The sequence below is a fragment of the Schistocerca gregaria genome, chromosome X, assembly GCF_023897955.1.
Source record: "Schistocerca gregaria isolate iqSchGreg1 chromosome X, iqSchGreg1.2, whole genome shotgun sequence".
Taxonomy (NCBI): domain Eukaryota; kingdom Metazoa; phylum Arthropoda; class Insecta; order Orthoptera; family Acrididae; genus Schistocerca; species Schistocerca gregaria.
The window spans coordinates 212,746,681-212,771,391 of NC_064931.1; the positions used below are offsets into that span (position 1 = coordinate 212,746,681).

Here is a 24,711-nt window from a genome sequence, read left to right on the forward strand (position 1 = left end):
TGTTTTGCAGTCATCTTTCTTTCTGCTTATCCAGCTCTTGCTTCCATACATCAGTAATGGTATCGTCATAGTTTTATAAAATATAACATTGCACCTTGTGGGTTTTGTACTTTAGTGTTGTGTTTATTGTTTCACATATCGTTCTAAAATTGTGCAACTTGTCGTCTAAATCATTATTACGATCGTATCTACCATCGCTGCCCAGCTATTTAAAATGTCACGTCTGTTTGATTATTTCGTTGTTAATTACTATGAGGGTCAGTCAAAAAGTAATGCCTCCTTTTTTTTCTACGTTTAATTGTCAGGAAATTTAAATGCAATTACATAGGTTGAAAACCACAACATTGAGGATCATTTTGTCATTTTTCAATGTAATCTCCGCCCATCTCTACAGTTTTGGTCCATCTTTGAACAAGGGCATGTATCCCAGCACGGTAAAAATCACAGCTCTGCTTCCTAAGCCATTGATGCACGGATGTTTTGACGGCCTCCTCATCTTCAAAATGAATCCCACGATGAGCTTCTTTTAGTGGCCCGAACAGATGGAAGTCTGATGGTGCCAGGTCAGGGCTGTATGGGGGATGAGGCAAAACTTCCCATCCAATTTTGACAATCTCGTCAGAGGTGTGACGACTGGTGTGTGGTCTTGAATTGTCATGCAAAAGAAGAACATCTGCCATTGATTTTGTTGGGCGAACTCGCTGAAGACGTGCTTTAAGTTTTTTTGAGGGTTGTGACGTATTGAACAGAATTTATTGTGCATCCCTGCTGCAAAAAATCAACCAGAATCACACTCTCTGTATCCCAGAAAACTGTTGCCATAACTTTCCCTGCCGATCCCACAGTTTTGAATTTTTTCTTCCTCGGCGAGCTTGTGTGACGCCACTCCATTGACTGCCTCTTTGATTCGGGTTCAAAAAAATGCACCCATGTTTCGTCCCCGGTCACAATTTTTTTCAGAAACTCATCTCCCTCCAAACGGAAGCGCTGCAAGTGTTGGGAGGCTATTGTTTTCCTTGCCTCTTTATTCTGATCGGTTAACATTCTTGGAACCCACCGTGCACAAACATTTGAGTACCCCAATTGTTTAATAATCGTGATCACACTGCCTTTACTAAGAGAAATAATGCGACACACTTCATCTGCAGTCACCCGACGGTCACCACGAATGATGTCATCAACTTGCTGAATGTTGTGTGGAGTCACTGCACTCACCGGCCTGCCGCTCCGCTTTTCGTCAGTCAACGGTGTTTGCCCTTCAGCTTCCTTACAACGACGAACCCATCGTCTAACAGTGCTGACATCCACTGTCACAACACCATACACCTTCTTCAGTCTTTCATGAATGCGTATGGGCGTTTCACCTTCTGCATTCAAGAATTCAATCACACAACGCTGTCTCAAACGAACATCGATGTCGGCCATCTTACAAACTTCTGCTGTGCTGCCACCTGTTGACACAGAAAGTTACTACTGCAGTGGATTGCAGAAGAAGGTTTGAGGAATGGCGCCAAATTCAAATTTTTCACTTAACTTAATTTTTTTAAGTAGAAAAAAAATGGGAGGCATTACTTTTTGACCGACCCTCGTATAATCGGTAGTATTGGATATTTACATTGGAATACCACAACCTCCGTCGTATGTCATGATATTTTAAGTTTATATTCTACACATTTCTTTTAGTCAACGTTTTGCTAGCTGGAGCTTATCTTCACTATTTTGTATTATTACTTTATCGTCTGCACATACAAATTCATTTTGATTATTATTTTTATTTAAATTAATCTGGTTAATTACCTTATTTTCAATTTTGAAACAAATTGTCAAAGTAATTAAAAAAAGTATGCGAAAGAGAACGCCCTTATCTTACCCTTCGATTGATTTGTATCTCGTTTGTTCTTCCTTCTTCCATACTTATTACTAATTTTGTTTCATTATGGATGGCTGTTATGAGATGTGGTTGGTTGACACTGATACGGGTTATTGCCCATAATATATCTCGATCAACTATAATATTTATACCATCACGTAAACATAACTGTAGCCGATGTTAAGGGTGCACTCTGCTTATTTGTTTATAGCACTCTCTCTTACGCGTTTGTATTTAAGTGTTTTAAAATCTTTGATATTGTAGTTTCTAAATTTAGTGATTTCATATGTTTTTTTGTCATTTGCTTGTTGTAGACATCGGCATAAATCTTGTTCATCTTTTTTCTGTACGCATATTTCTCTTGCAGAGTGTGAAGGAGGATGGCCAGCATGTCTGGAGACTGAAGCATTTCAACAGACCTGCGTACTGCAATTTGTGCCTTAACATGCTCGTTGGCCTCGGGAAGAAAGGCCTCTGCTGCGTATGTAAGTACGCCCAAGTTCATTAGATTCACCGCAAGTTTATGTGTAATAACAGCATCGCAAAGTAGCTAAGCAGCTACACAAGAAATGTCGATTTTGATTCTCCTGAACCATAGAACGCTAAAGGGGAGTTAACGTTACATTGCTATTAAACAGTCGTAAAGCTTACTACTTCATGTTTTATTCAAAGAAGGCTATAAGTTATAGGTTATTCGTTAGATAATTTCTATAACTAGACCTCCAGTTGGAAGTTTCATTCCAAATTAACTATAAAATATTCTGTAGCTCTACAGGCTTTCCCGGCGAGATCTTGACGTGTGGAACAATCGGGTCTACTGCCGGATGTTTGTGTCGCTCTGGCACAATATTTCTGGACAAGATCCTCCAACACGGAAGTCTCAGGTAGCACCTGAAGAAGGCAACCAGTTACGTGGCCGAAATATTGTGCCAGAGTGACACAAACATCCGGCAGTAGACACGATTATTCTACATATAAAATATCCTCCATTATGCCCTGCTTAGGTAGTAAATTTTACGAGGGTTTAGTAACCTATGGTTAAGTCCAGCACTTCATCGCTAACATACTTCAATTTTCCAGTAATGTGGGTCTGTGATGAGCAGCTTCACATCTCTTGTTTGATGAAAAATTAAATTAAACAAATGTGCAAAGTAAACTATAAAAGGTTACATTATAACAGACAGTGCTGGCATATGTGCATAGATATTAAACACATCCGTAGCTATAGTAAAGATACTTGAACAACAATCGGTAAGAAAAGTCGATGTGGTAAAAGAAGTGCGTCAACACGGCGACGTCAATAAAAACAAATGCGAAATATGTCTAGCATGTCCATAAATAAAAAACAATCATATTTATGGATTCTTCCGTAACTGCTTGGTAGAACAATTCCATATTTAAGGTTGAGTGACAAGTACATTGCCTTTTTTCTCCTGATTTTTGTTTATTTCAAACTAGTTTTCGGCTTATTGGACCAACTTCAGGAAACAACGGACCAGCGTCTAGAATGGAGACTAGTTCTTACTATAACCTAACATTATAAGCAATGATACAGTTCAATTACATAGAGAGTTGTGCATCAAACTTGTTTCTTAACGTTGCAATTACACTTCACACAATTGGCAATATTAAGCAAAATTAATAATTAAATTACACAATATTACAGGATAAATGGTTATAATGTTTGTTTGTGAGGCCTTGACATTGGCTAAGAAATTGTTAAAGCTGAGCACTCTTCATTTACATTATACAACAAATGTTTTTACCATTATAAATTAAACTTTAGACAATGGATAATAATTAAAATACACGATATTACAATGTTACAGGTTATAAGCCGAAAACTAGTTTGAAATTAACAAAAGTCAGTTGAACAAAAACTGCTCGTCCTGCCATCACTGTCGATGCTTCGCAGACGCACCTACAAGCCACGTGGCAGTTGTTCCCCAGTAGCATATCCGGGAGCTCTTTGATTCCGTGTCGCGTCTTCTAGACGCGTTGATTGCACCACATGGTTGCTTCACATGTTACTGAAATCTCATGCTCAGAGGGCATGAACAGTTCTGTAATTCTAATCATCTGCGCATAATCGTGACACTAACCTGTGAAAGAAACTTCATTGTTATCAGATATACATAAACAGGGTGATTCACGAAGATATACAAATATTTTAGTATGTTATTCTAAAAGTAAAACTAAAGAAAAAAGTTCATATCGTTTCAAGGTTAAGAAACGACTGGAACAACTCACTAACGGTTGATCAACAATGACATATACGTTTCTACATTCTTAATGAAAAGTAAACAAATTTACATGTATAAGAATCTTTGCTTCTTTGGATGTCCAGGAAAACTACTGCAGATACAAGATACACGTCTGGCACATGTTTTATTAGTTTCACCAGACCAATAACAGCAAAACAAATGGAAATCGTGCTTTCTTTAACATCGTACAGTTTTGCGATGGCTTCATGGAGAGTTAAAGAAGCTTGCACAGGATAAACTAGCGTGGAGTGCTGCACCAAACCAGTATTTAGACTCAAGAATACAACAACATGTTAGGTTAGTCTGGGAAGTACATAAGTCTATCAGCACCTTTATAGTAAGATACGAAACTTATCAGTTTAAAATGTAATTACGCACGAAGCTCTTGATCAGCTGGGTGCATATTACCCGCTTTACGGATCACCCATTCATATTAAGGCGAGTCTGATAAAAAAGAAAACCGATACATTTTGGTATAATTAGGACTAATAATTTCGTTTAGCATATAATACGATGCCCGCGATTTACGAAGACGACAACGGTTCCATTCTCATCATCGGTATCCCTGAAACATTTTTGCTTTGTTTCCCATTTCAGCTGCAGGTACATGAGTGGACTCTGCCCTAATAAGGCATTCGCGTTCGATTTGTAGTTTATTTGTTTGCCTGTACAGTTCCCAAGGAGCTAAAGGTCGATATTCCCAACACCTTCCTTGCGACGAATAACGTGGAAATATTACAGTGGGCTTTCAAAAATAATTTGCAGCATGTTTCGTAAATACTGTTTCTGGTAAAAACATGTATATTTAAATTATCCGTGTTTTTCAGTTATTCGTGCAGTATCAGATCAGCATTAATCCGATGATAGGGAGCCTGCTAAAAAGTACTCGATTTTTAGTGGTTAAAGAGATAAGATTATATTTCGTGTATTGGTACTCCAGTTGCTATGTGTATATTTATCGATTGTAATTTTTGTTTTGCTGTTCAAGTTGTGTAGTTTAGCTTGAGTTTTCGTAATTGAAAATTTTCAATTGTGATTACGATTGTGATCTGTTGGTTAGTTATGCTATAATGCTTAAGTAAGTTGCATATATTTCTGAACGTGCTCAGTAGTGTAAACGCCGCTGTTGCTAGCAGAGAATGCGGTAGACGATTTTCTAACCACGGGGTACCAGGATAAAGGGTGTTTACTCGAATTTTCACTAAATCATGTGGGTGGTGCATCGATTTACAGGGACATGTTATGTAGAATTTCTCGAAAACGAGCTACCTTTGGCTAAAAGCTAGCATGACGAGGGTACTGCACATTCTAATTATCTGGAGACACGTCACCTGAATGTAGTATTCCACATTGGTCAGTAAGATCCCCGGAACATACCTCTTTAGATTTTTGCCTGTAGTGGCGACTGAAAGGTGAAGTCTACAAAGAAAATGTAAACACAAGAGGCAACATGATGGTTCGGATTTTGAACTGTGCACAACTTGCACGTAATTGAATCTCAGCTCCACTACTTAACACAGCTTGCGGACAACTGACTTGTAGAATGCACGTAAGTTTTTTTATAGTTCTTAACTCAAAGTTGGGCGAGTCCTTCTTACATTTAAATTTCCTTTTTACAGAGGCGACTCAAATGGCAAATATATTTTAATGCACCTGTTCTCTGAACTGAGACCTACTCCAACAGATAAAAATTATTAATTTTTGAAGCATTGCACCGTGCAGTTTTGTACACTTAGGTGAAAAAGCCGTGGAAGAGCGATATGCGCATATGCAGAGGGCAGCAGTATCGTTTACGCAAGGTATTAAAGCAACGCATTGGCGGAACTGTCATTTATAGTCAGGTGAGTTATGTGAAAAGATGTCCGACGTGATTATGGCCACACACATGGAATAAACCAACTTTAAACGCGGAATAGTAGTAGGAGATAGACGCTTGGGACATTCAGTTTCGGAAATCGTTAGGGAACTCAGTACTCCGAAATCCATAGTATCAAGAGAGTCCCGAGAATACTAAACTTTAGGCATTAGTTCTCACCACGGACAACGCAGTGGACAACGACCACTTAACGACCGAGAGCTTTGAAGTTTGCGTAGAAGTTGGCAGTGCTAACACAGAAGCAACACTGCGTGAAACAGACGTAGAAATCAATGTGGGAGGTACGACGAATGTACCCATTAAGACAGTACAGCAAAATCTGGTGTTAATGGGCTATGATAGCACACGACCGAGGCGAGAGCCTTTGCTAACAGCTCGACATCGCCGGCAGCACCTTTCCTGGACTCATGACCATATTGGTTGGACTCTAGATGACGGGAAAACTGTGTCCTGGTTGTATGAGTCCCAATTTGAGCTGTTGAGAGCTGATGTTGAGTTCGACTTTGGTGCAGACCCCACGAAGCAGTGGACCCATCCTGTCAACAAGGCACTGTGCAAGCTGGTGGTGGCTCCATAATGTTGCGGGCTGTGTTTGCGTGAAACGGACTCGCTGCTCTGGTCATACCGAACAGAACATTGACTGAAGATGGCTATGCTCGGCTACTTCAAGACCATTTTCAGTCATTCATGGTCTTCATGTCCCCAAAAACGATGAAATTTTTATGGATGACAATGTGGCATGTCATCGGGCCACAGTTATTTGCGATTGGGCTGAAGGACATTCTGGACAATTCGCGCGAATTACCTGGCCACCCAGATCGCCCTTCATGAATACCATCGAACATTTATGGGACATAATCGAGACGTCAGTTCGTACACAAAATACTGCATCGGCAACATTTGCGCAATTACGGACGGCTATAGAGGCAACAAGGCTGAATATTTCTGCAGGGGAATTCAAACGATTTTTTGTGACCATGCCAAGTCAAGTTTCCGCATTACGCCGGTGAAAAGAGGCCCGACACGATATTAGGGGGTATCTCATGACTTTTGTCACCTCAGTGTGTTTTTCACACACTGCTAAGATGTGTTCCATGCCATCTTCACAGAGGTAACAGTACAGTTTCGAAAGGGTTTTAATTGAAACAAATGTGTCTTGTTATATTTATACTTACATGTTTTACTCCTGAATGTGTTAATAAAAACCGTTTCTTTCCTCATGAGCGATAAATTGGAAAACTACAAGTAGTGTGGAAACTGTTGCTTATACAGTATGTGATCAAAAGTATCCGAACACCTGGGTGAAAATGACTTACAAGATTGGGGCGCCCTCAATCGGTAATGCTTGAATTCAATATGGTGTTGGTCCATCTTTAGCCTTGATGACAGCTTCCACTCTCGCAGGCATACGTTCAGTCAGCTGCTGGAAGGTTTCCTGCAGAATGGCAGTCAATTCTTCATGGAGAGCTGCACTGAGGAGAGGTATCGCTGTCGGTCGGTGAGGCTGGCCCGAAGTCCGCGTTCTAATGATCCCAAAGGTGCTCTATAGGAAGTAGGTCAGGACTGTGTGCAGGCCAGTCCATTACAGGGATGTTACTGTCGTGTAGCCACTCCGCCACAGGCCGTGCTTTATTAACAGGTGTTCAGTCGTGTTGAAAGATGCAGTCGCCATCCGCGAATTGCTCTTCAACAACGGGAAGCAAGAAGGTGCTTAAAACATCAATGTAGGCCTGTGCTGTGATAGTGCCAAGCAAAACAACAAGGTGTGCAAGCCCCCTCCATGAAAAACACTCAGAGGGTTAGCTGCCCTCTGTAATAAAAAACTGAGTGAACGGATCAACAAAGAATCTGAACAGGTGTCATCGGATGTCCGCCCCGAACAAATTCAACGAACAATATAGAACAACGGTCAGAGGGATCCGTACTCTCTGTAACAAAAAAAAAAAAACTGAGTTAAGGAATCAAGGATCAACTTGACCGGATGTCTTGTGACGTCCGCCCAGACCAGACGCAACGAACTATATCGAAAAAAAAAAGAGTTGGGTGGTAACGTACTTGCTTCCCACTGGGCCCGGGTTCGATTCCCGGCCAGGTTGAAGATTTTCTCCGCTCAAAGAATGGATGTCTTGTTGCCATCATCGGCCGCAAGTCGCAAAATGTGGCGCCGAATGAAATAAGACTTGCACTTAACCTGAATGGGACCTCCCAGCCAACAGTGCCATACGATCATTTCATTTTTTCACCAGGCATTCGCCATACCCACACCCTGCCATCGGATCGTCACATTGTGTCACTCCACACAACGTTTTTCCACTGTTCAGCAGTCCAATGTTTACTTTCCTTACATCAAGCGATGCGTCGTTTGGCATTTACCGGCGTGATGTGTTGCTTATTGAGTTGCCGCTAGACCATGAAATCAAAGTTTTCTCACCTCCCGCCTAATTGTCATAGTACTTGCAGTGGATCCTGATGCAGTTTGGAATTCCTGGGTGATGATCTGGATAGATGGCTGCCTATTACACAGTACGACCCTCTTCAACTGTCGGCGGTCTCGGTCAGTCAGCAGACGGGGACGGCATGTACGCTTTTGTGCTGTGCGTGTCCCTTCACGTTTCCACTTCACTATCACATCGGAAACAGTGAACCTAGGGATGTTCGGGAGTGTGGAAATCTTGCGTACAGACGGCATGTGACACAAGTGACACGCAATCACCTGACAACGTTCGAAGCCGAGCTCCCCATTCTGCTCTCTCACGATGTCTAATGACTACTGAGGTCACTGATATGGAGTACCTGGCAGTAGCTGGCAGCACAATGCACCTAATATTTTTTGGGGGTGTCTGGATACTTTTGATCACATAGTGTATACCAATACAATGTGACTTTATTATAGGTCTGTGTCCGTTAACATTATTTCTTTGGTTGACAATAATGCGAAACAATCATTTTGTTTGGTGCCGCAGTGTGCAAGTACACGGTGCACGAGCGCTGCGTTCAGCGAGCACCTGCGTCTTGCATCGCAACCTACGCGAAGTCCAAGAAGATGTCACAGACCATGATGCACCACTGGGTAGAAGGCAACTGCCACGGCAAGTGCGACAAGTGTCGGAAGACCGTCAAGAGCTACAACGGCATCAATGGCCTGCACTGCCGCTGGTGTCATCTAACGGTAAGTACTTCCACCCGTGTTTCTACGATAAATTTGAGCCCTCACGTGCATTCGTCTTACGTCTCAGACAAGGTCAAGGAGAAAGCACGAACCTTATTTCGGAAGTTGGACATGATACCTGACAGTACACGACAACTCACCACTGCTGGCACGGTATAACCCTTACGCCACCACAAATAAAAGAATCGAAGGCGATTGTATTTCAGCCTGCGTAAATGATATCCCTACGCAATTCTCCATAATTTAAGGACATAAAGTCCTTTAGCACTTCTACACACATGTTTCCAAACACACACCAAAAGCAGTGAGTTAAAGGACCCTTCTGTGTGCCCAAACTAAAACTGAAAGAAGAATAAATAAATACAGAGAGAATTTTTGCCCTTTCCATTCCCTACAGAAGAACAAATCAACGAAGTTGATCAGACTTCAGCACCACCACCACAAAAAAATACATTCGTTACAAGGCTTGCTGCAGAAATGCGGCATATTTCCGAAAGATGGCGCTAACTCTCCTTTACAGTGGCGCTGTAGCTGAGCAAGTTTCGAATCGCTCCAGCAGTTTGTCACAGCTCGATAAGTATCAGTGGCTGCGCAACATTTCGATCGGCCTGCGATCTAGTGATCTCTGTTGGTACTCCCACCACAACAGGTTTTACCAGGAACCCTACCGACTCGACCTGTTAGATTTTCTTTGCGCTAATGAATTATCCGACAGCGTCCGAACGAGCCTCGGAAGACCTAACTGTGAGCCCGATCGCAGTGTCAACCTCTGCTGCTATAGACGTCACTGGATGCGGATTTGTAGGGGCATGTGGTCACAGCACACCGCTCTCCCGGCCATTTTCAGTTTTTGCGACCGGAGCCGCTACTTCTCAAACACCGAGCGAGGTGGCGCAGTGGGTAGCACACTGGACTCGCATTCGGGTGGACGACGGTTCAGTCACGCGTCTGGCCAGCCTGATTTAGGTTTTCAGTGATTTCCCTAAATCGCTTCAGGCGTCCGCAGCTCGTGGTCGTGCGGTAGTGTTCTCGCTTCCCACTCCCGGGCTCGATTCCCGGCGGGATCAGGGATTTTCTCTGCCTCGTGATGACTGGGTGTTGTGTGATGTCCTTAGGTTAGTTAGGTTTAAGTAATTCTAAGTTCTAGGGGACTGATGACCATAGATGTTAAGTCCCATAGTGCTCAGAGCCATTTGAACCATTTTTCGCTTCAGGAAAATGCCGGGATGGTTCCTTTGAAACGGCACGGCCGATTTCTTTCCCCATCCTTCCCTAATCCGATGAGACCGATAACCTCGCAGTTTCCTCTCTTCCCCAAAATCAACCCAACCAATTCAACTTCTCAAACAAGCAGCTCCTCAATTCCGCTCACTAGGACTAAGTGCACCCTGCTTGCCAACAGCGCTCGGTAGACCTGGACGGTCACAAATTCAAGTGTTGGCCAAGCTCGACAGCGCTTAACTTAGGTGATCTGACGGGAACCGGTGTTACCACTGCGACAAGGCTGCTGCTTCATGCTTCCAGAACATGAAAATTCAACGTAAATTTACTGAAGCAGTACGATCCAAATCACCAAAATAATCGGCTTTGAAGTTACTCTAGTTGACACACAAAAAAAAACACACTGAGCACAAACCGTCCGTTAATCAGAAGTTTTATTTTGAGGCCAGTGTAGCTTAGCGAAAATACTTCAATCAGTTTTCAATCTACGTGTTATTTCGTTTCTTCGCCTCCGCATCTCAGTTTGCAGCGTGTCTGGTTGCTACGCGGAGGACCCGGATCCAATTCCCGGTACTGCCAGAGATTTTTCATTGGTGGATGAAATCGAAAGGGGTGAACTCACTTTCCTGATACCACCTGAGGAACTACTTGGGCGAGAAGTAGTGGCTCCAAGGTCAAGAATACCGGAAATGACCAGGAGAGCACTGTGCTAGCCCCATGCTTCTCTATACCGCATTTACCTACACCACTACCTGATGGTCCGTCGGTCCCTCGTGGCCCGTTAGCTCCAGAACACGGAGTTTTGCTTTTGACGTCTCTTATTTCGTTTCCTATCTACCCAATATTGTCCTACAATACGTTACATTAAAAAACTAAGAAAGATCACAGTTCGTAGTAACTGATGGAAAGTCATCGAGGAAAACAGAAGTAATAAATGGCGTTCCGCAGGAAGTGTTATAGGCCGTCTGATCTACAGGGTGATCAAAAAGTCAGTATAAATCTCAAAACTGAATAAATCACGGAATAATGTAGATAGAGAGGTACAAACTGACACACATGCTTGGAATGACATGGGGTTTTATTAGAATCAAAAAATACAAAACTTCACAAAATGTCCGACAGATGGCGCCTCCTCTGATCAGAATAGCAGTAATTAGCAAAACAAAGTAAGACAAAGCAAAGATGATGATCTTTACCGGAAATGCTCAATATGTCCACCATCATTCCTCAACAATAGCTGTAGTAGAGGAATAATGTTGTGAACAGCACTGCAAAGCATGTCCGGAGTTATGGTGAGGCATTGGCGTCGGATGTTGTCTTTCAGCATCCCGAGAGAAGTCGGTCGATCACGATACACTTAAGACTTCAGGTAACCCCAAAGCCAATAATCGCACGGACTGAGGGCTGGGGACCTGGCAGGCCAAACATGACGAAAGTGGCGGCTGAGCACACGATCATCACAAAATGACGCGCGCAAGAGGTCTTTCACGCGTCTAGCAATTTTTTTTCCGGTTCTAATGAAACCCCATGTCATTCCAAGCATGTGTGTCAATTTTTACCTCTCTATCTACATTATTCAGTGGTTTATTAAGTTTTCAAATTTATACTGACTTTTTTATCGCCCGGTACATAAACGATTTAGGAGTCAATATGAAGAGCCCCCTTAGATTTTTGTAGATGATGCTCCCATTTACCGTCATGTAAAGTCATCAGATGATGAAAATGAATTGCAAAATGATTTGGAGAAGATATTTACATGGTGAAAAGTTGCAATCGACTCTAAATCAAAGAATGTGTGAATTCATCCACATGAGCACTAAAAAGATTCCGCTAAATTTCAGTTACACACAAATCGAAAGGCTGTAAACTCAGCTAAATACTTACGGATTATAATTACGAATAACTTCAATGGGAACAATCACACAGATAATGATGTGGGGAATGCAAACCAAAGACAGCGATTTACTGGTAGAGCGCTTAGAACTTACAACAGGTCTACTTAAGAGACTGCATACACTACGCTTGTCCACCTATTCTGGAATATTGCTGTGTGATGTGGGATCCGCATCAGATAGGATGCACGGAGGACACTGAAAAAGTTCAAAGAATGGCAGCTCGTTTTGTATTATCGCGAAATAAGAGAGAGAGAGAGAGTGGCACAGATTATGATACACGAGTTGGGGTGGCGGTCCTTAGAACAAAGACGTTTTTCGCTGCGGCGGGACCTTCTCATGAAAATTCAATTACCAACTTTCTCCTCAGAGTGTATAAATATTTTGTTGGTACCCTTCTACATACGGTGAAATGATCATCAAAATAAAATAAGAGTAATCACAGCTCGCCCGGAAAGATTTAAGTGTTCGTTTTTTCTGGCTCGCTGTAGAAGAATGCAACGCTAGAGAATTAACTTAAAAGGTGGTTCGAGGAACAATATACCAGCCACTTAGATGCATTTGTGCTTCATTGTTTTCTAAACGGTTTGTCTATGCGCTCAACTGTCTATACAGTTTCGTGTTGTGTTGATCTCATATGGATGTCACGCTTGTCTTTCCGCCCCAGCTTCAACAAATTCGTACAACCTCTCCATAAAAATTTTCCTTTCTTTAAAATTTGTTTTTGAATATTTTTGGAATATTTTGTCTATTTCTGCGAACTGTCTCGTTAACATTTGTGTCTCCTTTGTAATTTAAAAAGGCAGGTGGGGAAGAAGTATCATTGATCAAGAAACAAAATATATCCCTTCTTTAGAACTGATTTTGCAAAGTCTATGACAACATTCTCTGATGCTCTATTATTCACATCATTTTTGTCCTGATCAGTATATGCTTGCCTCACATAGCACGTAAATTTTTAATCCACCCCACTCATTTCAATGTGTTCAATTGTTTATACGCCAATCGTCGTTTGTATTTCACTAAGTATTCGTCTATACTGACATTTTCATCAGATGTGCAAATTTCTTTAAATTTCACTTTCAAAAGTTTGACAATGGGCCTTATCTTACAACGCCAGACAGTACTGCCAGCAGTTTCATTATTACAAAAAGTAAGAACGTCGAAATTTGTTTGAATCTTTTAAAAAGCATTACTTTTTCGTGCTATACCGCCTTGTTTCCTTCTCGCTGTAGTTCCACGAATACGGCCAGTCTGAGGACGTAGGCACTGCGGTCGCTTCATACACGTCGTCTCGTTCTCTCTTGCTAAAGCATGCAGAAAATGTGACGTTAGTGGTGACTTACAAGGAGACAACACGGCAGTTTAATTTTCGTAATTTTTGAAATTTATGGTGAGTGAAGTTCAGAATTCAGATATCGATCCCACAATTCAATTCCATGTAATGCCCAAAAATTCTCGAGAAAATCGGCTTTGAGGTTTTCTGAGCACCGTTACTACCCTTCAGAAACATCGAATTACCCACAAGCAGCGTGGCTATACGGCAGAATGGTTGCTTCTGTGTGAGTGACCCAGGTTCGATACTTCGCTGCAATAAATTTTTAAGTTGTATGTTCCCCGGGCATTCCTGTGAACTGTAAAATACGTTAAGATGAAAGATATTTACTCTGTAACAATTTTGAATTTAAAAGAGCTTTACTAACAATATTTTATAAAAATCTATAAGCAAGAATTTTTATTTGCAGTGAGAACTCGATTTCTGCGTGTGACGTAGTTAGGGATAAGAAGACGTGCTTTCTCCATAAAAATGACTGATAAGTATTAATTAGCGTAAATATGATGAATCTTATATTTCAATGACATAGGTATTCGAATTAACGAAAAAAATGGCTCTGAGCACTATGGGACTTAACATCTGAGGTCACCAGTCCCCTAGAACTTAGAACTACTTAAACCTAACTAACCTAAGGACATCACACACATCCATGCCCAAGGCAGGATTCGAACCTGCGACCGTAGCGGTCACGCGGTTCCAGACTGAAGCGCCTAGAACCGCACGGCCACTTCGGCCGGCCGAAAAAAATAGAAATAATAATAACCGAAATGAGACTCAAACCAGTGATCCATCGATTACCTGTCTCGAGGGCTACCGATTTTTTTCTTCGTCTTTATTTTCCGCTTCACGGAAATACTCGCAGAACATACACCTTTCTTTAAAAAGTTCACAGTCTTTTCTAGAGAATTTTTGAGAGTTGCGTCGAACTGCTTTGTCCGATTGATATTTGAGTTCTGAACTTCACGAAACATAAATGCAAAAATTTACAAAAATCCATTTATCATGCGGTCTCTTTGTTAGCACGGAATTTGAGTACACGATCTTGCTGTTGTAATGTAGCACTGACAGGGAGAAATGACCGATTCTCATGATCAGATGGCCTTAACGAAACTGTGTTTTCTGAGATGACAAACATACCAATTTCGTTCGATGCAAACATAATGGTTTTATTCCCGTTTAGTCCACCTCCACGATGAAAAAACATATGTGCTGCGTCAGTCGAAAACTAGTCACAGAGCAACGTCACTTTTATGTCCCTACGACCCAGTAGTGCATTACTTCTGCACCACTTTCTGGTCATGGAAACTTGCGTTTATGAGCTAACAGCGAGATGTGCAGTTTATCATTAATTTCTCTAACTTTTTCGAAGACTTGTAAAATTATTTTGATAATTAATCACCATTTAGAGATGCACTTCATTCTCGTATCACGTTTTATGCACTTTCGTCGCACACTCGGTAACACCTCGAAAGTGCGTGTACATCAATAAATAAATTTGCAGCGTTCTTCGAACACACCCATGTAACTGCCAACTGATCAGTCATTTTATTGGTATACAGTCATCACCACCCCCAACGGTTGGGTGTGTAGCGGCAATAGCAGTTATACTTGCGTACTCGAGTACTCTCTCTCATTTCTACTCGGGTCGGGTCCACTTGCACACGAAAACAGATTCATGTGACGAGTATTCAGTTAATTGAGCAGAGGCGGAAAGTCGCGAGTCGAGTCTCCGAGCACACGGAGACGGTGAGAACGGAAATGTATGTATTTATTCCAATTGTGTTAGTCCATTTCCTTCTCACCCCTCTCTCTGTTCATCTCCTACATCTTCTCAACTGCAACCACACTATTGACACCAATAAGTACTTGTGGTAGAAAACGAAAAGTTCTTCATAACGTAATTTGAGAGGCAAGATCTAAAAGAAAGAAAGACAGCTGTAAAGAAAATTCTTGTGTCAGTCAGAAAAGAATGCGAATTTAGGTACAGAAGAAGTGAGGGACTCTAAAACAGAGGATGAGGTGAAGGTATTCCCGACACCATACGGAGAAAGTGTGTTATGTTCATTGCCCAGACCTTAATAAGGTGCAGTAGAGGACTCACTAAATGAATTTTCATCCACAATTTGTCCATTTTATTTGGGCTGTTGAGCTCCATGGCCGTGGATGATGATATTTTACTATAAAAATACAGCGACCAGCCACTTTTTTTAATGCGTTTTATTTATGCCAATATGCATTTCGGGTTTGCACCCATATTTACTTCAATTTCGCTAGTTTAAAGTTACTTACTAACAGTTCATTTTACTTACATTCTACTCTCCTTGTTTTTTTCTTGGCTTTTCTTCTTTTCTGTAACAGCACACTACCTAGCTGGGTACTAAGAGCTTTGCATGCCATCAAAAAGTACAAAATTAAGTTAAAAAGAACAATTCTTAGTATCAAGTTCAATACGTTTAGTAAACAGTAGCTGAGCTAGAACCTCAAAACTTCCGTAAAATATAACTCTGTCCATAGATAAATTGCTTATATGTGAACAAAAACTGTCAGTCGGCAACATGGCGGATAACGCAGTGCGCCTGTGTAAAACACGTGACAAAAATTGTTTGTGCTGTAGAAAAAAAGAAAAAAAGCCAAGAAAAAACAAGGAAAGGAGAACGTAATTAAAATGAGCAACTGATAGTGCGTAACTTTAAATTCGCCAAATTGAAGTAAAGATGGGTGCAAACCCGAAATGCATATTGGCATAAATAAAACGCATTAAATTTCTGTTAAAAAAGTGGCTGGTCGCTGTATTTTTATAGAAAATATAATTATCATTCAGTATTGAAAGGGTTAAGATGCGAGTCTTGTGTTTAAGAAAAAAAATGACTTGGCATAAATGGGTATGAAAGGCGACACTATACGCAATACAAATAAGGTCAAAAATTTTTACAAAAGCGTTTCGAGGAGAAGGAAAAGAAAAACTTCTGGGTTAAGGAAAGATTAATAAAACGACGAGAGCGAATGAAGAGCTATTCGAAGAGATAAAGACAGTGAAGAGCAGCGTAAATGCTTTTGTTTTCTAAGTCGGTTTCTTAAAGGGCGACAACTGAAGCAAAAATAAAGAAGGCAGTAATAATGCAGCACTGATCCAGCACTTTGTTACTTCACACTTACGAAGATCTTTGCAGTCTAAGTGGTGGTCTCTGCTAGAATCTGTAAACGTAAGTGAATAGCAAGAAGAGGTAAGAGAATGAATTTAAAGCGAAGCCTTTATGGTGTCCTAAATCACTCTGTGAATATTGAAAAGGGTAGGGATAGGAGGTACGGCCGCTGCACTCTTAATCAGGATCGATGGCCGCGACCCTTGTGGAGGTGGGTAAAGAGCTCCCTGTAATTGGTCTCCAAATAAAGAAGGGGACCTTCCCTCCAATGCCTCACAATCAGATCTTGTGTTTGTCTCGCGAAGCTAATATTAGTCCCCTTACTTTCAGGCCAAAGTCGGCAACGAAACGAGCTCCTGCAGCACAAAGTTTCCTAGTGGGATTACCGAGGGCGTGCACTAAAACTACAATTCGTGGATTGTATAACCTTACCACTACTATTGTAATTTAGTATGCTGATCTATATAAATGACCTGGGTGACAATCTGAGCAGTTCTCTCAGGTTGTTCGCAGATGATGCTGTAATTTACCGTCTACTAAGGTCATCCGAAGACCAGTATCAGTTGCAAAGCGAATTAGAAAAGATTGCTGTATGGTGTGGCAGGTGGCAGTTGATGCTAAATAACTAAAAGTGTGAGGTTATCCACATGAGTTCCAAAGGAAATCAGTTGGAATTCGATTACTCGATAAATAGTGCAATTATCAAGGCTGTCAATTCAACTAAGTACCTAGGTGTTAAAATTACGAACAACTTCAGTTGGAAAGACCATATAGATAATATTGTGGGGAAGGCGAGCCAGAGGTTGCGTTTCATTGGCAGGACACTTAGAAGATGCAACAAGTCCACTAAAGAGACAGCTTACACTACACTCGTTCGTCCTCTGTTAGAATATTGGTACGCGGTGTGGGATCCTTACCAGGTGGGATTGACGGAGGACATCGAAAGGGTGCAAAAAAGGGCAGCTCGTTTTGTATTATCACGTAATAGGGGAGAGAGTGTGGCAGATATGATACGCGAGTTGGGATGGAAGTCATTAAAGCGAAGACCTTTAGAAAAGCACTTTTCATAACAAAAAAACTTAAATACTAAAATACTTAGGTACTAAAGCACACACTTTTTATACCGAACATTTCACTTCAAGAAAAGCTATTTCTTACTGGAATTTACTTTCAAAAGCTATTACCCATAGAACTAACTCTGTATAGTCATTTAACAGATTCTAATAACTTGGCTTCAGTCTGTCTGAATTTTATGTAAGCACACGTTTACTATAGCACTTTGCAATAGTTCAGAAAACTTTCTCATGATTTACTCAAAAACCGTTTAAATGATGCCTCTTTATATTAACTTGACACTTCATACGTATGTAAAATAGGATACTCGGATTAATCATACACCAGGAAGGAACCCTATATAGGTTTATGATTGGGATGAAATAACAGGGTGAACCAATATCTTTAAAATTCAAGAATGATTATTAAGACACAGTTTAAATAAATTGTTCACGCTGTACAAAAGTAAAATAGAAAAAATTTCTTCTCTGGTGGCTGTAGGCTTGGGTGTGGCGAACAATTATAGCGGCTACACTACCCACAGTACGGCCTGCAAGTATCTTGCAATATGGACTCAGTTTCTCTTCTTGGCGTTGCTCAATTTTACATACAGCAGCCTAACAACTCGCAGCTATTCCGTACGCCGCTTGCAGTCTTCAACCGAGGCATTTTTATGCAAATTTGCAGGCAGAGCTCCTCCTGCTTCACAGAGGTGTTGCCTCAATCACTGCTGCCGACAGACTGTGTGACTTACATACCGCGCTTGCTCTAGGCAGCGCGTCATTTACCCTTGTCATCTTTTCCACTCCCCAGACCCACTTTCGTCTCAAACAAAAGCACACTGGCATTTACATAACACCTATCTCTTACATTGTCCCTAAGCGCGACCGTTTTTTACAATTGTGAAATTTACATCAACATGGTTAGTTTATACACAAATATTTTTAAATACAGAACATCATCAGAAAATTATTTAACGTAATAAACAATTTATATAGTTTTTTACATACGTTACTCACATACATCTACATCTACATTTAGGAGTTTTGCTATTTGGGGAGCAAAATAACTGATGATGGTCGAAGCAGAGAGGATATAAAATGTAGACTGGCAATGGCAAGGAAAGCGCTTCTGAAGAAGAGAAATTTGTTAACATCTAGTATAGATTTAAATGTCAGGAAGTCGTTTCTGAAAGTATTTGTATGGAGTGTAGCCATGTATGGAAGTGAAACATGGACGATAAATAGTTTAGACAAGAAGGGAATAGAAGCTTTCGAAATGTGGTGCTACAGAAGAATGCCGAAGATTAGATGGGTAGATCACATAACTAATTAGGAGATATTGAATAGAATTGGGGAGAAGAGGAGTTTGTGGCAAAACTTGACTAGAAGAAGGGATCGGTTGGTAGGACATGTTCTGAGACATCAAGGGAGACCAAGAGATGAATACACTAAGCAGATTGAGAAGGATGTAGGCTGCAGTAGGTACTGGGAGATGAAGAAGCTTGCACAGGATAGAGTAGCATGGAGAGCTGCATCAAACCAGTCTCAGGACTGAAGACCACAACAACAACAACAATAACAACAACAACAACAACAACTCACATACAATTCAAAGAACTTCAACTTCAGTATAGCACACTTTACTTTACATATACAGAAAATATAGTACCAATATGCGAAAATTTTAAAGCAAAAAATTGTGAAAATTTAGATGAACCATAAACAAATAGTGGTTTAATTGGTGCTTAATATTTATACGTAGAATTTTCTTTATTGTTCGAGTTGAGATTAATTTCGAAGTCTCCTCGACCACAGTCTTAACATCAGAAAATAACCGACGGTTGATTGTGTGGGATATTCGATGCAGCTAGGGCTGTTAGCTCTTCATAAATCCGCAAAAGGCGAAAGTTCTTCTCCCTCATTCTAAAACAAAATAAAGGAGCTTCAAGGTAGTTTTAAAACAGCATCTTTGTTTACCCCTACTGTCATTTTCCAATTTACATACAGCTATGTTGGAATTATTGTAAGAACCGGAAAATTGAAGCTGTATGTTCAATTGTGAAAGATGTATTAGGACAGAATGTAGATACTCAACACATTATACCTCTGTTGTGTGAGAACAAAACTGTTAGTGATCCACCAGAGTTGTGCAAAATATTTAATAATCACTTATTTTCAATACTCTGCAAGTTAAATCAAAATCTTATTGATATAGGGAACTAGGTATAACTATTGCAAACTAGTGTTGCGAGACAATTTCGTCACTTGAAGCTACAAGAAACAAGCTAAGGTGAAATTGAATCAATAATTACACAATTAAACAATAAAGTTGTCCACGGATATGATGAAATTTGAAGTAGAATCATGATGATTAGTGCACCTTCAGTCATTCTGGGCTCAGTCATACGTGCATTGCGTCTTTCAGGCGTGGCCAGTTTCCGGATAGACTCAAATACTCGTCAGTGAAACAACGTTGTGAGAAGTGTGAAAGAGATAACGTAGACAGTTATCGACCAGATTCTTTGCTACCAGTGTTTTCAAAAGTTTCTGAGAAAGTAATATGTAAGAGAATAGTGTCACATCTCGCAGACACGTAATTTTCTCTCGGACTCTCCGTTTTTCTTCAGGATGGGAATATCCACAGAAAATGCTAGTGTAGAGCAGGGCTAAACTTAGGTTCAGGGCAGTGCGTATTTTCCTTGACTTACCTAAACCATTTGATCGTGTAGATCACATATTACATGTCTGCATTAGTTGGAATATTATCGGATTAAGGAAAAACTCAAGAATGGTTCCCTTCATACCGAGGGGGATAGCGCAGTGGTTAGTACACTGAACTCGCATTCGGCAGGACGACGGTTCTAACCCGCGTCCGGCTATCCAGGTTTAGGTTTTCCATAATTTCCCTAAATCACTCCAGGCGAATGCCAGGATGGTTCCTTTGACAGGGCACGGTCGATTTCCTTCCCCATTCTTGACACAATACGAGCTTATGTTCCGCCTCTAGTGACCTCGATGTCGACGGAACGTTAAATCCAATCTTCCTTCCTTTGAAGTAGAAAGTTGTCTTCGAATGTCAAGAAACACAGAAGATACTTGAATCTGACTGGGGTCATGTGAAATGGGTAGTGCAACTGTTACTGATATACAGGGTGTTACAAAGAGGTACGGCCAAACTTTCAGGAAACATTCCTCACACACAAATAAAGAACACCCTGTTGTAAAACCCTGTATATCAATGATCTGGCACTGAACATGACAGATACCACAAAAGTTTTTCTCTTTGCAGATCACCTAAGTGTTATTGTGAATAAAGTGGTCCGTAATATAAATGACGAAGCTATAAAACTCTAATTAATAATTTTAAAAGCCCAGGAGACACAAAAACTCCAAAAAGTAAAAAAAAAAAATGTATTGCCTACTTAAGTTCAAAATAAGTAGCTATTTTCGTATTCAAGCGTGGTCGCATCGCAGGACCGCTAATTAAAATAAAAACGGAATACATCTAAAATCTATAAAGTATGAAGTTTAAATACAAGTCAGCTACCTAGGCAACGTAAGTAAATATCAAACAACAATATCAAATCGTCGAGTATAAGTCTTGATTAATTAACACCTAAAAATTCGCAATATAGACACAACCGTCGACGACGTCGGCCCTCACCCGACTGCCTGTTCGGGTCGTCGCACTTGGTTGGGACCCCTTGCCGCATACCGCGCCACTCTCGCGCGCGGTTTAATGAAGCGTCAGTTAGTACGCTGTATCAAACCACTGCGAGACGTAGGCCTTGTAAGAGACAATAATGCATTTAAATTATTTCGAACGTAATTATGTAAAATATAATACAAATGATTAGGTAACTCTGTTCTTTAACAACGGTAAGCTATTTAAAGACGGGTTGGTTTTCATATTTTATGTAGCAAGTAATTATGACTTCAGTAGCTATTCTGAGGTGTGGGTGCGCGATGCACAGGCCTGGAAGAGATGACGCCTAACATAAGATGCTTATACTCAGCAGTAATGAAAGTATACTATTCTAGAAGGGATTGCTGCTGTTAACTTCTTTTTTTTAATTTATTTATCAGTTCTTAGACTTGACGACGCGTGGATCAAAATATTACTACGTATATTAAACTTAAAGGGGCAACATATATTTTTTTTAGTTTTTAAAGGTTTTTAGTGTTTAAAAATTTTTAATTTAATTTTCCTGCTTAATTTGGCTTCTGAAATTTAAACGGCTTAACAGACTTTCATGGAACATAGCTAAAAACCATCTCGATTAGACAAGTTTGAAATAAAAAACACTGTATTAAAATCGGACTTTTTGTTTGGAAGCTACGATGTCTGATACAGATACGAGGACACGATTCAAAGATCAAAACCATCACTGTTGGTCAACCGGAAAAGATAATTGCATGTCCTCGCGAGATTTTATTTAAATCTTTTGAGTTCCACAATCTGGTACTCTGTAACTCGATTCAGCTGTTATGTATTACATAGCATGTATCAAGAGAGTGCGCTGGCGGAAAACATTTTTACGTAATTTAGCTCATGAAAATTAAACGATTGAACAAATTTTCTAGGAACATAGTTACACAAAGAGCTCTTCATCTCAGATTCAAGAGAAGTAAAAACCTAGCTGACAAACAAAAGCTGAACGAAGCAAAATGAGCGTAAGGAGAGCAATGAGAGGAGCGTTCAATGATTTTGAAAGTAAGACATTCTCAACTGTCCTGAGGGAACACCCTAAGAGATTTTGGTCGTATGTGAAATCAGTAAGTGGATCAAAATCATGTATTCATTCTCTCAGTGACCACACCGGCACCGAAACGGAAGATAACAGAGATAAGGCCAAAATAATGAATCAGTCTTCCGAAGCTGTTTCACCGTGGAAGATCGTAACACTGTCCCTCTTTGCAGTCGTTGTACGAACGTCGAAATGGCAGATATTGACACAAGCGACCGCAGAATTGAAAAGCAGCTACAATCGCTTCTTAGTGGAAGGGCGTAAGGACAAGATGAGATACCTATAAGATTCTATAAAGATTATCCTAAAGAACTTGCTCCCCTTCCAGCAGTAATCTATCGTAAACCGCTTGCGCAACGAAAGATACCTAACGACTGGAAAAAAACGCAGGTCATTTCCGTTTTTAAGACAGATCCACACAATTACAGACATATATCGTTGGCGTCAATCTGTTGTAGAATTATGGAACATGTTTTATTGCTAAACAATTATGGCGTTTTTGGAAAATTAACACCACCTCTATAAAAATCAACATGGATTCCGCAAACAGAGATCCTGTGAAACTCAGGTCGCTCTGTTCCTCCATGAGATCCACGGCGCAGTGGACAACGGCGTTCAGCTTGATGCCGTGTTCCTTGATTTCAGTAAGGCATTTGGCAACGTCTCGTATTGCCGTTTAATGAAAAAAATGCGAGCTTACGAAGTACCGAAGCAGACTTGCAATTGGATTCAAGACTTTCTTGCTGATAGAACTCAACACGTCGCTCTTAACGGAACTAAATCGACAGCTGTATAGGTAATATCCGGAGTACCACGGGGAAGTGTGATAGGACCGTTGCTGTTTACAGTATATATAAACGATCTAGTAGAAATCGTCGAATGCTCTTTAAGTCTATTCCCAGATGATGCAGTTGTCTATAGTAAAGTGGCAACTCCAGAAGATAGTAAGAATTTGCAGAACAGCAACAACCTACAGAGAACTGATGAATGGATACATACGAAAAGAAATCCACTACTGTACACCTACGCCATTGATGACAAACAGCTGGAGACAGCGACTGCCGTAAAATATGTAGGCGTAATTATCCAGAACGACCTTAAGTGGAATGACCACATAAAACAGATACTGGCAAAAGCAGACACCAGACTCAGATTCATCGGAATAATCTTAAGGAAATGTAATTCATCCACGAAAGAAGTAACTTGTAAGGCGCTTGTTCGCCCGATTCTTGACTATTGTTCATCTATCTGGGATCCCTATTAGGTAGGACTGATAGAGGAGATAGAGGATATCCAACGAAGATCTGCGCGTTTCGTCACGGGATCGTTAAACTTACGAGAGAGCGTTACGGAGATGCTAAACAAACTCCACTGGCAGACGTTACAAGAGACGCGTTGTGCGTCACGGAGAGATTTACTATTGAAATTTTGGGGCAGCACTTTTCAGGAGGAGTCGGACAACATATTACTTCCCCCCACATACATTTTGGGTATTGATTACGAGGAGAAAATTCGAGACATTAGAGCCAATACAGAGGCTTATCGACAATCATTCTTCCCACCCACTATTCGTTTGTGGAACAGGTTTGAAGGGATCAGAAAGTGGTACCGAAAGTACCCTCCGTCATACACCATTAGGCGGCTTGCGGAGTATGATGTAGATGTAGGTTAGCTAAGAACCATCCAGATTAAACAAGCTTTCAAACGAAAAATCTACATTGAAATCGCACCTTTCGTTCGGTAGCTACGTTGCTACAGACAGATACACAGATATACACGTTAAACACACAATCCCCTCTGTTTGGTTGGTGAGTTAAAACTTATAAAGTCCCTCTGTTTACGCCGGGGGCTAGAGAGGGTATCCAGTAACATCAGAACTGGATTCCATAGACTAGCTAACGCTTAACTTTAATAAAACTCAGTCATAGTTTCTGACAAGGAATTCTTTTAAATGCCAAGTTTCACTCTCGCAAGATGGCCAAGCGTTCAGTGAAGTCGATCATTTTAAATTCTTAGGACTGCTTACTTAGACTGCTTGCTTAGAAGTACCACGTGCAAGCTCTTGTGCAGAAATTGAATGCTGCTCTCTTGATTATAAGAATGATCTACACTGCCTCTGACACTGAAGCACCTGTTT

General features: G+C 40.7%; 1 protein-coding gene across 3 annotated transcripts in view; it reads left to right on the forward strand.

Moving 5' to 3' along the window:
• The window catches only part of LOC126298407 (diacylglycerol kinase 1-like), a 1,060,073-nt gene that overhangs the window by 766,601 nt on the left and 268,761 nt on the right, over nucleotides 1–24,711 (forward strand). For all 3 annotated transcript variants that reach the window (XM_049989725.1, XM_049989723.1, XM_049989724.1), the window contains 2 exons: nucleotides 2,238–2,355; nucleotides 8,974–9,179. In XM_049989725.1, coding sequence (XP_049845682.1) covers nucleotides 2,238–2,355; nucleotides 8,974–9,179 — 324 coding nt within the window. The remainder of the gene's footprint in view (nucleotides 1–2,237; nucleotides 2,356–8,973; nucleotides 9,180–24,711) is intronic.